Here is a 13,226-nt window from a genome sequence, read left to right as displayed (position 1 = left end):
TAATAGAGACGGGGTTTCCCCATGTTGCCCAGGCTGGTCTGGAACTCCGAACTTCAAGTGATCCACCCACCTCGGCCTCCCAAAGTGGCGGGATTACAGGTGTGTGCCACCGCACCCGGCCCAGTTAATTATTTTACAGGTAATTTTCTAAGCAAGATGACAAGGTGGTTTGGAAAATTCTGTCCTTACAAAGAAATTTATAGCCCTCTTCAATCCAAGACCGTCCGGAAGTCTATTTAACGGCCTTATCTCCTCTTTTATGGACAAATACCTCCTGGGGCAGTTCATCCACACAGGCCATAGTTCTCACGGCCTATGACATTTTCTGTCTTCTAAGGATCTTTCATCTACCACTCCAGTCCTTACCTGATTGCCCAGCACGGCGGTGGCACAAGCTGTGGACACCTCTTTGGGCCCAAACCACACTGAGGCGATGCGGGAGGGCAAGCCCAGGATGAACACCTGGGCCACGGAGCACAGGCACTGGCCCAACATGGTGACCCAGAAGAGATGCTGCTGCACACTGCCGCACTTGATCCAGGCACCCAGGCAGTTGAGGCCGGAGCCCAGCAGGGCGGTGAGCCGCAGGCCTCTGGTGTCTAGCAGCCAGGTGGCCGGGAAGATGAGGGGCACGTAGGCCACCATGTACACCATGGACAGCCAGTCGATGTGCAGCAAGGTGACGCCGTAGAAGCCCCCGAAGACGTTGCTGATGATGCTGTACTGAATCCACTGAAAGGCGTTTACCAGCGAGTACAGGCTGAAGATCAGGAGCACCACGAATCGCCGCGGGGAGAGCGCCGTCCGGGGCAGCGGGGTGCTCTCGGCCCCCGGGGTCTCCGCTCCGGCGCCCGCAGGCAGCAGCCGGGCCTGGGTCTCCTCTTCTGCAGCCAGCGGAGTCTGAGGCCCGCCCAGAACTCCCGAGGCGGCAGCGAGGCTGTCCCGGGGGGCCCCGTTCACCGGGAAGGTGCCCGCTTTGGGCCCGTTCTGCGGCTCCACGCTCTCCTTCCCAGCTGGCGCGCCCCTCGGCAACGGGAGGTATCCTTTCGCGAGCGGGTGTCCGGGCGCCACCGCCGCCCCCTCCTCATCGTCTGGCCGCGCCATATCCCTGGCTCCCGGGCGCCACCTCGCTCCCCCGCCCCACTCCCCGACTCCGCTCCCCGGGTCCACAGCCCGAGGTCCTCCTGGGACCCCACCTCCACCCCCTCGGCCCACCGCTCCTTCCCCGGTGGCGCGCGCCACGAACCGCAATCCGCGCTGCAGTGTGAACAGGTGAAGGCGTCCTCCCCGGCGCGGCGCGGCAGTCACCCCTCGTCTGGTCCCGCCCCTAGAGTCGCGCGTCCCGCATGACGACGGCCCTCCGGCCAGTCAGCGCGCACCTTTGCCCGGCGCGAGAGCCAATCGGGGAGCTGCCGGGCGCGAACTGAGGGAAGCAGGGGAGGAAAGCGGGCTGGGAGCACTTGCTGACGTTTTCCTGCCCGGAAGAATGCATGGCCCGGGGTCCTTTGCACCTGAGGGTGGGCGGGAGGCGGCCCCGCGGGTTGTGTTGCTGGAAGAAGGGGTCTCGATCCAGACCCCAAGAGAGGGTTCTTGGGTCTACCGCAGGGAAGAATTGGAGGCGAGTCACAAAGCGCAGTAAAGGAAGCAAGTTTATTTGAATCTACTCCGTTACAGAGTCGCAAGTCCTCAGACTGTAGGAGGAACTCCCGTCCTTCCGTAGTGTCACTACTTAGAGGCAACTGTGCGGAGCTGTGATTAAACGTGGAATGTGCTGATGTGCCCACTAAAGGTAGGGGCTGTTGGTGCACTAATGACCATTAATCCTTCAACCTAAGCCTGCGCATTGACGTTATCTCTGAGTAGAGGGCTGGGCCGGGCTCAGTGGCCACTTCTGTAATCCCAGCACTGTGAGAGGCCGGACAGGAGGCTCCCTTGAGCCCAGGAGTTCGACACCAGCCTGGGCAACATACTGAGATGCCATCTATTTGGAAAAAAAAAAAAAAAAAGCAAGCAGCCAGTCGTGGTGATGGATGCCTGTAGTCCCAGCTACTCGGGAGGCTGAGGCAGGAGAATTACTTGAACCTGGGAGGCGGAGGTTGCAGTGAGCTGAGATAGCAACACACTGCCCTCCAGCCTGGGTGACAGAGTGAGACCTTGTCAAAAAAAAAAAAAAAAAAAAAATTAGGACATCTGGACATTCCACAGACTTGGTGGGAGAAGTCCTGTATGGTCATAAATATTGTGTAATTATAATTGCTGGTCAGCTTAGAATGCGGCTATTTTCAGACCTTTAGCATTAACCTTATAGGTGCCCTGTGAGTGCCTAGTTACTCACTTTAATATGCAGTCGCTCTGGCTGTGTTTTATTAAACCAGATACCTGGTAAGCAGTGGCTTCTCTAACAAGTGGGCAGCTTGGAACTGGGAACGAGAGAGCCACCGAAACAGAATGAGGGAGACAAAGAAGTGGGCATCACCCTCAGCTCCACAAGGGCTTCCCAAGGTCGCTGTACCGTACGCAGGCCCGGGACGAACTTTATTCTCGCCCCAGCATCGTTGTCCGTCTCAGTGAGACCCTGGCTTTAGGGCAGACAGGACCACGTTTCATAAATTCATACTGTCCCAGCAGAGGAATAACGCCAGAAAGCGTTCCAGTACAACCAGAGAAAGAGAATCCATGAGAAATCTGCCCTTGTGAAGTTGGAATCCCCTCAACCTCACCCCGCTGACTTGAATGAAGCGACTGAGATGGGCTGTGATGGAGCAGATCTGGTTGCTCGACCTTCTCCCTTGGACCAACACATGTAGTTAATAGTTATTGGACATGCACATTCAGTGGGTCCAGTGGGTTCCAGGTACCAAACTTGTGCTGAATGGTATGTGCCAGACACTGTCTTGCGATCTGGGGAATAAAAAAATAAAAACGAGATTATCCGGAGCACAGTAGCCTTGCGGTCTTCCTGGACTAGAGAAAATTCAACCCTTCTGCTTCTTGGGAAGCTTTGTTCGGGGAAAAAAAAGAAAGAGACCCCAAAGAATTTGTTATTAAATTGAAGTTGAAACTAGGTGTATATAGTACAAGAGTTCTTACCATGCATTTAATCTTAAAAAGTGCTGATATCTAGAACCCTAAAACCCTGCACTTTTTTATTGCCTCTTACATTATTATTTTGGTCATGTATGAAATATTTCAGGCATCTCTCGGTACAGGTGAAATGCTACATGTTCTAAACTAAGGAATAAGTGCATTATAATGTCTTCCTTGGCCAAACTGTATAAATTGCCACCCCCAACCCCCCGCCCCGCCAACATCCCTTCCCTGCTGTTTTTCTTTCTTTCCTAGTGCTTACCTTCACCTAAAATGTCCTATATTTTTACTTATTTTTTCTAGTTTCCTTCCTTCCTTCCTTCCTTCCTTCCTTCCTTCCTTCCTTCCTTCCTTCCTTCCTTCCTTCCCTCCCTCCTTCCCTCCCTCCCTCCCTCCCTCCCTCCCTCCTTCCTTCCTTCCTTCCTTCCTTCCTTCCTTCCTTCCTTCCTTCCTTCCTTTCTTCCCTTTCTTTCTTTCATCTTGCTCTGTCACCCAGGCTGAAGTACAGTGGTGTGATCTCGGCTCATTGCAACCTCCGCTCACTGCAACCTCCGCCTCCCAGGTTCAAGTGATTCTTCTGCCTCAGCCTCCTGAGTAGCTGAAATTAAAGGGCTGCACCATCATGCCTGTCTAATTTTTGTATTTTTTTTTAGTAGAGATGGGGTTTCACCATATTGGCCAGTCTGGTCTCGAACTCCTGACCTCATGATCCCCCCACCTTGGCCTCCCAAAGTGCTGGGATTACAGGCCTGAGCCACCATACCCGGCCTCTTTGTCTCTCTCTCTCTCTCTCTCTCTCTCTCTCTCTCTCTCTCTTCTCGGCTGACCACCAAGCCTGAGTGCTTTTTGTATGTTTTGTAGAGATGGGGTTTTGCCACATTGCTCAGATTGGTCTCAAGTAATCAGCTCACTTTGGCCTCCCAAAGTGCTAGGATTACAGGCATGAGCCATTGTGCTGGTCCTTTTTCCGGTTATTTTCTCCCTGCCCACTAGAATGTGAGTTCTGTAAGGGCAGGGCTGAAAGTTTTGTTGCTTTTTGCTACCGCTACTATTTTTCAAGAATTTGTAACCAGTGTACTTTGTGTACCTAGCACATAGTAGGTGTTCAATAAATATTTACTGAGTACAGCTAATGAGCACTGAATTACCGTGAATATTTTAAATAATTGCTTGCTTTGTAAAGGAATGTATTTCTTCTCTCCTCCCAACTGCTGCTGCATCGCCATCATGGACACCAGCCACGTGCAGCCTGTCTAGCTGGCCAGGGTCACCACAGTCCTGGGCAGAAACAGCTCTCAGGGACAGTACACGCAGGAATTTGTGGACGACATAAGCCACTCCATCATCCACAGTGTAAAAGGCTCTGTGCGTAAGGGCTGTGTGCTCACCCTGTTGGAGTCAGAGCGAGAGGCCTGGAGGTTGCACTGAGCTTGGCTGCTCACTGGGTCTTGAATATTGGGTTCGACCACTTGGTCCGTGAGAGTGCTGTGCCATGACCTGCTCCTTTATTTTATTTTTTGCCGGCCACACAGGAATTGAGATATGCATTTAAATAAAGTGTTTGTGTTCCAAATTAGAAAGAAAAGAAAAAGAAAGAAAGAAAGAAAAAGAAAAAGAGAGAGAGAGAGAGGGAGGAAGGAAGGAAAAAAGGAGGGAGGAGAGAAGGAAGGAAATCTTTTTTTAAAAATTCTTATTTTTTATTTATTTATTTTTTTGAGATGGAGTTTCGCTCTTGTCACCCAGGCTGGAGTGCAGTGACACGATCTCGGCTCACTGCAACCTCTGTCTCCTGGGTTCAAGCGATTCTCCCTCCTTAGCCTCCCAAGTAGCTGGGATTACAGATGCCCACCACCACGTGCAATCTGTTTCTTAAAAAAAAAAAATCTTGTCCGGGCATGGTGGCTCACACCTGTAATTCCAGCACTTTGGGAGGCTGAGGCAGGTGGATCACGAGGTTAGGAGATCGAGACCATCGTGGCTAACATGGTGAAGCGCCATCTCTACTAAAAATACAAAAAATTAGCCAGGTGTGGTGGTGGGCGCCTGTAATCCCAGCTATTTGGGAGGCTGAGGCAGAAGAGTGACTTGAACCCGGGAGGCAGAGCTTGCAGTGAGCTAAGATCACACCACTGCACTCCAGCCTGGGTGACAGAGCGAGACTCCGTCTCAAAAAAAAAAAAAAAAAAAAAAAGTCTTGCAAACTTCCAGAAGGAAGGGAAGGAGGGAGGGAAATATCTTTCTTTCTCTTTTTCTTTCTTTCTTTTTTTTTTTTTTTTGACAGAGTTTTGCTCTTGGAGTCCAGGCTGGAGTGCAATGGCGAAATCTCAGCTCACTGCAACCTCTGCCTCCAGGGTTCAAGTGATTCTCCTGCCTCAGCCTCCCAAGTAGCTGGGATTACAGGTGCCTGCCACCACATCCGGCTAATTTTTGTATTTTTAGTAGAGACAGGGTTTCTCCATGCTGGTCAGGCTGGTCTCAAACTCCCAACCTCAGGTGATCCACCTGCCTCAGCCTCCCAAAGTGCTGGGGTTACAGGCATGAGCCACCGTGCCCGGCCGCCATTCTAATTTCTTAATCTTGTCTTCTTTCTCTGGCTTCAGTGGTAGATACTTATTAACCAGTTTAAACATGAATCATAATTTATATCAAATGTTTGGATGTATAACATAGAATGAACCTTAATCTCTGTCAAAAAAGATACTGCTGGGAGCATCATTTGGCTAGGAGTCAAGATGAGATTGAGCTACTTTATGAGTGTGGAATGCCAAGTCAGAGAGATCTGAATAAGTAAGACTTCAGCAATATGAGACCTGGACAGCATCCAGGAGCCAAGGTCCAAGATGCTAATAGGAGTGATGTAGCTGTCCCTGAACAAAGGTTTCCCACAGTTTACGAGCCTCAGAGGTTAAGATGCAAACCAGAACAATGCTATTGGATATGCAATCCGTAATGTTTCATGGGGAGGTGGGTAGATTTGGCCAGCCTTGCCTTCAGTTTACTCCTACTAGCACCAGACTTTGTCCCCCTGAGCAGCAGAGGCTATATGGTTCTGTTCTGTGAAAAGAACAAGTTGGAAATGGAGGAGTAGAGGGGAAGGCTGGAAATCAGAATTCTCCCACATGTATTCTTCCCTCCATTGAGACATTTTATTTGTATGTATTTATTTATTCCTAAAAAAAAAAAAGTCCCAGGATTTTTTTCTCCTATGTTTTTGTCTTGTTTCTTCTCAGTCCATGATGCCAGTTGAGGTCATCAGTACAGCAAAACCAAACTGGTGAGATGGCAACAAATTATTCTGTCACTTTTCTAATCTTTTTTTTTTTTTTTTTGAGATGGAGTCTCGCTCTTGTCACCCAGTCTGGAGTGCAATGGCGAGGTCTTGGCTCACTGCAACCTTCGCCTCCTGGGTTCAAGAGATTCTCCTGCCTCAGACTCCTGAGTAGCTGGAATTATGGTGCCCACACCATGCTCAGCTAATTTTTATATTTTTAATAGAGATGGGGTTTCACCGTGTTGGCCAGGCTGGTCTCGAACTCCTGACTTCAAGTGATCTGCAGGCCTCGGCCTCCCAAAGTGCTGAGATTACAAGTGTGAGCCACTGCACCCGGCCCAGTTTTCTAGATCTTTGAATTGCACATCAAAGCTGAAGCTGATCGCTCCACACTTGTTTAACCTGCCTATGAGGTTCACAACAATTTTCCCAGCTCTGGGATCATCAATGACTTTTAATTCACCAATATAACAATGCTTCATCATCGCAGTTAGAAACCAGACCATGACTTTGGAGCATGACCTGATAAGAACCTGGCGTTTGGGTCTCTTTTTGGCATTCATGCACACCATTGTGGTGGCACAGGAAGATGATGGAAACTATTTGTACATTTTTGTGTAAAGCTACTAGAGATTTAATTCTGCAACAGCAGAGCTTCCTGCCCTAAAACATCTCTGAGGATTTGCTAAGGCCGATCCTGCCTTTCATGTCTGCTTAAAATTTACCTGTTGCGTGGTTTAAATATAACCAATGTCAAATCACAACTAAATTTTCCATGTTACATCTGGTTCTTATTCCTTTGGGCATTATTTAATTTATCACATTAGCTAGTTGACATGTTGGCTTTAAAGATCACAAGATTCAGGCTGGGCAAGGTGGCTGACAGCTGTAATCCCAGCACTTTGGGAGGCAGAGGCTGATGGATCACCTGAGGTCAGGAGTTCAACACCAGCCTGACCAACATGGTGAACCCCTGTCTCTACTAAAAATACAAAATTAGCCAGCCAGTACTAGCAATTTTAAAACTATTACTTTCTTTTACAGTTTTTAATTGCTTAATTTGAATGAATTGAAACATACTATCTCTCTTCAACCCCACTTCCCATATCCAGAATTGATCCAGGTTTTTAGAGCCTAAAGGCTTAATTTGGGGATGGGGGTGTTATTTAAGAAACTAACATCAAAATTAAAATTTAAAATGAGGTTGGGTGTGGTGGTTTACACCTGTAATCCCAGCACTTTGGAAGACAGGGGCAGGTGCATTGCTTGAGCTCAGGAGTTCAAGACCAACCTGGGCAACATGGCGAAACCCCTTCTCTACCAAAAAAATAACAGAATTTAGCTGGGTGTGGTGGCACATACCTGTAGTCCCAGCTACCTGAGAAGCTGAGGTGGGAGGATTGCTTGAGCCCAGGAGGTCAAGGCTGCAATAAGCTGAGATCACGCCACTGAGATCACGCCACTCCATCCTAGGCAACAGAGTGAGGGCTTATCTTAAAAAAAAAAAAAAGAAAAAGAAAAAAAAAGAGGTAGAGAGAGATACAAGCCTTCAGAGACCCTCATATTAACTTCATGGTAAATCTGCCTCTGCTCACCCCTCCCACTTGTAGGAACTAATATCTTCATTTCCAGATTTACTCTGAAAAAACTGTGCAACTGCTTCACATGTTTCCTCTTCATTCACTACTTTGGAACTCACTGAAACTCTGATGAAAGAATTGAGTCAAAAAAAAAAAAAAAAAAATAGACCTCCTTCCTAGCCCCGGCACCATTCAGAGCATCTACTACGGAGGAGTCTTTTTTCTTTTTTCTTGTATTTTAAGTTCTAGGGTACATGTGCATAACGTGCAGGTTTGTTACATATGTATACTTGTGCCATGTTGGTATGCTGCACTCATCAACTCGTCAGCACCCATCAACTCGTCATTTACATCAGATATAACTCCCAATGCCATCCCTCCCCCTTCCCCCGTCCCCACAATAGGCCCCAGTGTGTGATGTTCCCCTACCCATGTCCAAGTGATCTCATTGTTCAATTCCCACCTATGAGTGAGAACATGCGGTGTTTGGTTTTCTGTTCTTGCGATAGTTTGCTGAGAATGATGGTTTCCAGCTGTATCCATGTCCCTACAAAGGACACAAACTCATCCTTTTTTATGGCTGCATAGTATTCCATGGTATGTATGTGCCACATTTTCTTAATCCAGTCTGTCACTGATGGACATTTGGGTTGATTCCAAGTCTTTGCTGTTGTGAATAGTGCCGCAATAAACATACATGTGCATGTGTCTTTATAGCAGCATGATTTATAATCCTTTGGGTATATACCCAGTAATGGGATGGCTGGGTCATATGGTACTTCTAGTTCTAGATCCTTGAGGAATCGCCATACTGTTTTCCATAATGGTTGAACTAGTTTACAATCCCACCAACAGTGTAAAAGTGTTCCTATTTCTCCACATCCTCTCCAGCACCTGTTGTTTCCTGACTTTTTAATGATTGCCATTCTAACTGGTGTGAGATGGTATCTCATTGTGGTTTTGATTTGCATTTCTCTGATGGCCAGTGATGACGAGCATTTTTTCATGTGTCTGTTGGCTGTATGAATGTCTTCTTTTGAGAAATGTCTGTTCATATCCCTTCCCCACTTTTTGATGGGGTTGTTTGTTTTTTTCTTGTAAATTTGTTTCAGTTCTTTGTAAGTTCGGGATATTAGCCCTTTGTCAGATGAGTAGATTGCAAAAATTTTCTCCCATTCTGTAGGTTGCCTGTTCACTCTGATGGTAGTTTCTTTTGCTTTGCAGAAGCTCTTTAGTTTAATTAGATCCCATTTGTCAATTTTGGCTTTTGTTGCCATTGCTTTTGGTGTTTTAGACATGAAGTCCTTACCCATGCCTATGTCCTGAATGGTATTACCTAGGTTTTCTTCTAGGGTTTTTATGGTATTAGGTCTAACATTTAAGTCTCTAATCCATCTTGAATTAATTTTCATATAAAGAGTAAGGAAAGGATCCAGTTTCAGCTTTCTACTTATGGCTAGCCAGTTTTCCCAACACCATTTATTAAATAGGGAATCCTTTCCCCATTTCTTGTTTTTCTCAGGTTTGTCAAAGATCAGGTGGCTGTAGATGTGTGGTATTATTTCTGAGGACTCTGTTCTGTTCCATTGGTCTATATCTCTGTTTTGGTACCAGTACCATGCTGTTTTGGTTACTGCAGCCTTGTAGTATAGTTTGAAGTCAGGTAGCGTGATGCCTCCAGCTTTGTTCTTTTGACTTAGGATTGTCTTGGCAATGCGGGCTCTTTTCTGGTTCCGTACGAACTTTAAAGCAGTTTTTTCCAATTCTGTGAAGAAAGTCATTGGTAGCTTGATGGGCATGGCATTGAATCTATAAATTACCTTGGTAAGTATGGCCATTTTCACAATATTGATTCTTCCTATCCATGAGCATGGTATGTTCTTCCATTTGTTTGTGTCCTCTTTCATTTCACTGAGCAGTGGTTTGTAGTTCTCCTTGAAGAGGTCCTTTACATCCCTTGTAAGTTGGATTCCTAGGTATTTTATTCTCTTTGAAGCTATTGTGAATGGGAGTTCATTCATGATTTGGCTCTCTGTTTGTCTGTTACTGGTGTATAAGAATGCTTGTGATTTTTGCATATTAATTTTGTATCGTGAGACTTTGCTGAAGTTGCTTATCAGCTTAAGGAGATTTTGGGCTAAGATGATGGGGTTTTCTAAATATACAATCATGTCATCTTCAAACAGGGACAATTTGACTTCTTTTCCTAACTGAATACCCTTTATTTCTTTTTCTTGCCTGATTGCCCTAGCCAGAACTTCCAACACTATGTTGAATAGGAGTGGTGAGAGAGGGCATCCCTGTCTTGTGCCAGTTTTCAAAGGGAATGCTTCCAGTTTTTGCCCATTCAGTATGATATTGGCTGTGGGTTTGTCATAAATAGCTCTTATTATTTTGAGAAACGTTCCATCAATACCAAATTTATTGAGAGTGTTTTTTTTTTTTTTTTTTTTTTGAGACGGAGTCTCGCTCTGTTGCCCAGGCTGGAGTGCAGTGGCGCGATCTCGGCTCACTGCAAGCTCCGCCTCCCGGGTTCATGCCATTCTCCTGCCTCAGCCTCCTGAGTAGCTGGGACTACAGGCGCCCGCCACCGCGCCCGGCTAATTTTTTGTATTTTTAGTAGAGACGGGGTTTCACCGTGGTCTCGATCTCCTGACCTTGTGATCCGCCCGCCTCGGCCTCCCGAAGTGCTGGGATTACAGGCGTGAGCCACCGCACCCGGCCTATTGAGAGTTTTTAGCATGAAGGACTGTTGAATTTTGTCAAAGGCCTTTTCTGCATCTATTGAGATAATCATGTGGTTTTTGTCTTTGGTTCTGTTTATATGCTGGATTACGTTTATTGATTTGCATATGTTGAACCAGCCTTGCATCCCAGGGATGAAGCCCACTTGATCATGGTGGATAAGCTTTTTGATGTGCTCCTGGATTCAGTTTGCCAGTATTTTATTGAGGATTTTTGCATCGATGTTCATCAGGGATATTGGTCTAAAATTCTCTTTTTTTGTTGTGTCTCTGCCAGGCTTTGGTATCAGGATGATGTTGGCCTCATAAAATGAGTTAGGGAGGATTCCCTCTTTTTCTATTGATTGGAATAGTTTCAGAAGGAATGGTACCAACTCCTCTTTGTACCTCTGGTAGAATTCGGCTGTGAATCCGTCTGGTCCTGGACTTTTTTTGGTTGGTAGGCTATTAATTATTGCCTCAATTTCAGAGTCCGCTATTGGTCTATTCAGGGTTTTAACTTCTTCCTGGTTTAGTCTTGGGAGAGTGTAAGTGTCCAGGAAATTATCCATTTCTTCTAGGTTTTCTAGTTTATTTGCATAGAGGTGTTTATAGTATTTTCTGATGGTAGTTGGTATTTCTGTGGGATTGGTGGTGATATCCCCTTTATCATTTTTTATTGCATCTATTTGATTCTTCTCTCTTTTCTTCTTTATTAGTCTTGCTAGTGGTCTATCAATTTTGTTGATCTTTTCAAAAAACCAGCTCCTGGATTCATTGATTTTTTGGAGGATTTTTTGTGTCTGTATCTCCTTCAGTTCTGCTCTGATCTTAGTTATTTCTTGCCTTCTGCTAGCTTTCGAGTGTGTTTGCTCTTGCTTCTCTAGTTCTTTTAATTGTGATGTTAGGGTGTCAATTTTAGATCTTTCCTACTTTCTCTTGTGGGCATTTAGTGCTATCAATTTCCCTCTACATACTGTTTTAAATGTGTCCCAGAGATTCTGGTATGTTGTATCTTTGTTCTCATTGGTTTCAAAGAATATCTTTATTTCTGCCTTCATTTCGTTATGTACCCAGTAGTCATTCAGGAGCAAGTTGTTCAGTTTCCATGTAGTTGAGAGGTTTTGATTGAGTTTCTTAGTCCTGAGTTCTAGTTTGATTGCACTGTGGTCTGAGAGACAGTTTGTTATAATTTCTGTTCTTTTACATTTGCTGAGGAGTGCTTTACTTCCAGCTATCTGGTCAATTTTGGAATAAGTGCGATGTAGTGCTGAGAAGAATGTATATTCTGTTGATTTGGGGTGGAGAGTTCTGTAGATGTCTATTAGGTCCGCTTGGTGCAGAGTTGAGTTCAATTCCTGGATATCCTTGTTAACTTTCTGTCTCGTTGCTCTGTCTAATGTTGACAGTGGGGTGTTGAAGTCTTCCATTATTATTGTATGGGAGTCTAAGTCTCTTTGTAAGTCTCTAAGGACTTGCTTTATGAATCTGGGTGCTCCTGTATTGGGTGCATATATATTTAGGATAGTTAGCGCTTCCTGTTGAATTGATCCCTTTACCATTATGTAATGGCCTTCTTTGTCTCTTTTGATCTTTGATGGTTTAAAGTCTGTTTTTTCAGAGACTAGGATTGCAATCCCTGCTTTTTTTTATTCTCCATTTGCTTGGTAGATCTTCCTCCATCCCTTTATTTTGAGCCTATGTGTGTCTGTGCATGTGAGATGGGTCTCCTGAACACAGCAAACTGATGGGTCTTGACTCTTTATCCAATTTGTCAGTCTGTGTCTTTTAATTGGACCATTTAGTCCATTTACATTTAAGGTTAATATTGTTATGTGTGAACTTGATCCTGTCATTGTGGTATTAGCTGGTTATTTTGCTCATTAGTTGATGCAGTTTCTTCCTAGCATCGATGGTCTTTACATTTTGGCATGTTTTTGCAATGGCTGGTACCGGTTGTTCCTTTCCATGTTTAGTGCTTCCTTCAGGGACTCTTGTAGGGCAGGCCTGGTGGTGACAAAATCTCTAAGCATTTGCTTGTCTGTAAAGGATTTTATTTCTCCTTCAGTTATGAAACTTGGTTTGGCTGGATATGAAATTCTGGGTTGAAAATTCTTTTCTTTAAGAATGTTGAATATTGGCCCCCACTCTCTTCTGGCTTGTAGAGTTCCTGCCGAGAGATCTGCTGTTAGTCTGATGGGCTTCCCTTTGTGGGTAACCCAACCTTTCTCTACAGAGGAGTCTTAAGGGGTCTGTATGCTTAGAGTTGAGAGATCAAATAGCTCCTGAAAACTGTAATTAGAGGAAATTCCATATGGAGACAGGCCACAAGGAGAACTCAAGCCCTTGTAAACCAAAAATGAAATATTCTAAGCCCCCAATTTACTAAACAGATTCAACCTCCCACTTCCACCTCCCAAATAGCTGGAATTACAGGTGCATGCAACCATGCCCAGCAAATTTTTGTGTTTTTTGTATAGATGGGGTTTCACCATGTTGGCCAGGCTGGTCTTGAACTCCTGACCTCGAGTGATCTGTCTGCCTCACCCTCCCGAAGTGCTGGAA

At 45.6% G+C, this 13,226-nt stretch overlaps 2 protein-coding genes and 1 pseudogene across 3 annotated transcripts in view; 2 read left to right on the top strand and 1 right to left on the bottom strand.

The window, feature by feature from the left end:
• FLVCR1 (FLVCR choline and heme transporter 1) overlaps positions 1–1,280 on the bottom strand; it is a 34,249-nt gene extending 32,969 nt beyond the window's left edge. Inside the window, exon 1 of the mRNA XM_001107314.5 lies at positions 367–1,280. Within this exon, the coding sequence (XP_001107314.2) occupies positions 367–1,104 (738 nt within the window). The 5' untranslated portion in view covers positions 1,105–1,280. The remainder of the gene's footprint in view (positions 1–366) is intronic.
• Positions 1,281–1,441: 161 nt separating this feature from the next.
• The window catches only part of SPATA45 (spermatogenesis associated 45), a 31,085-nt gene continuing 19,300 nt past the window's right edge, over positions 1,442–13,226 (top strand). For both annotated transcript variants that reach the window (XM_028853092.2, XM_077937520.1), the window contains exon 1: positions 1,442–1,789. In XM_028853092.2, the coding sequence (XP_028708925.1) occupies positions 1,775–1,789 (15 nt within the window). In that variant the 5' untranslated portion in view covers positions 1,442–1,774. The remainder of the gene's footprint in view (positions 1,790–13,226) is intronic.
• LOC114680367 (small ribosomal subunit protein eS28 pseudogene) lies at positions 4,144–4,621 on the top strand (annotated as a pseudogene).

The sequence above is a fragment of the Macaca mulatta genome, chromosome 1, assembly GCF_049350105.2.
Source record: "Macaca mulatta isolate MMU2019108-1 chromosome 1, T2T-MMU8v2.0, whole genome shotgun sequence".
NCBI lineage: Eukaryota > Metazoa > Chordata > Mammalia > Primates > Cercopithecidae > Macaca > Macaca mulatta.
This window is presented reverse-complemented; position numbering and strand designations above follow the sequence as displayed.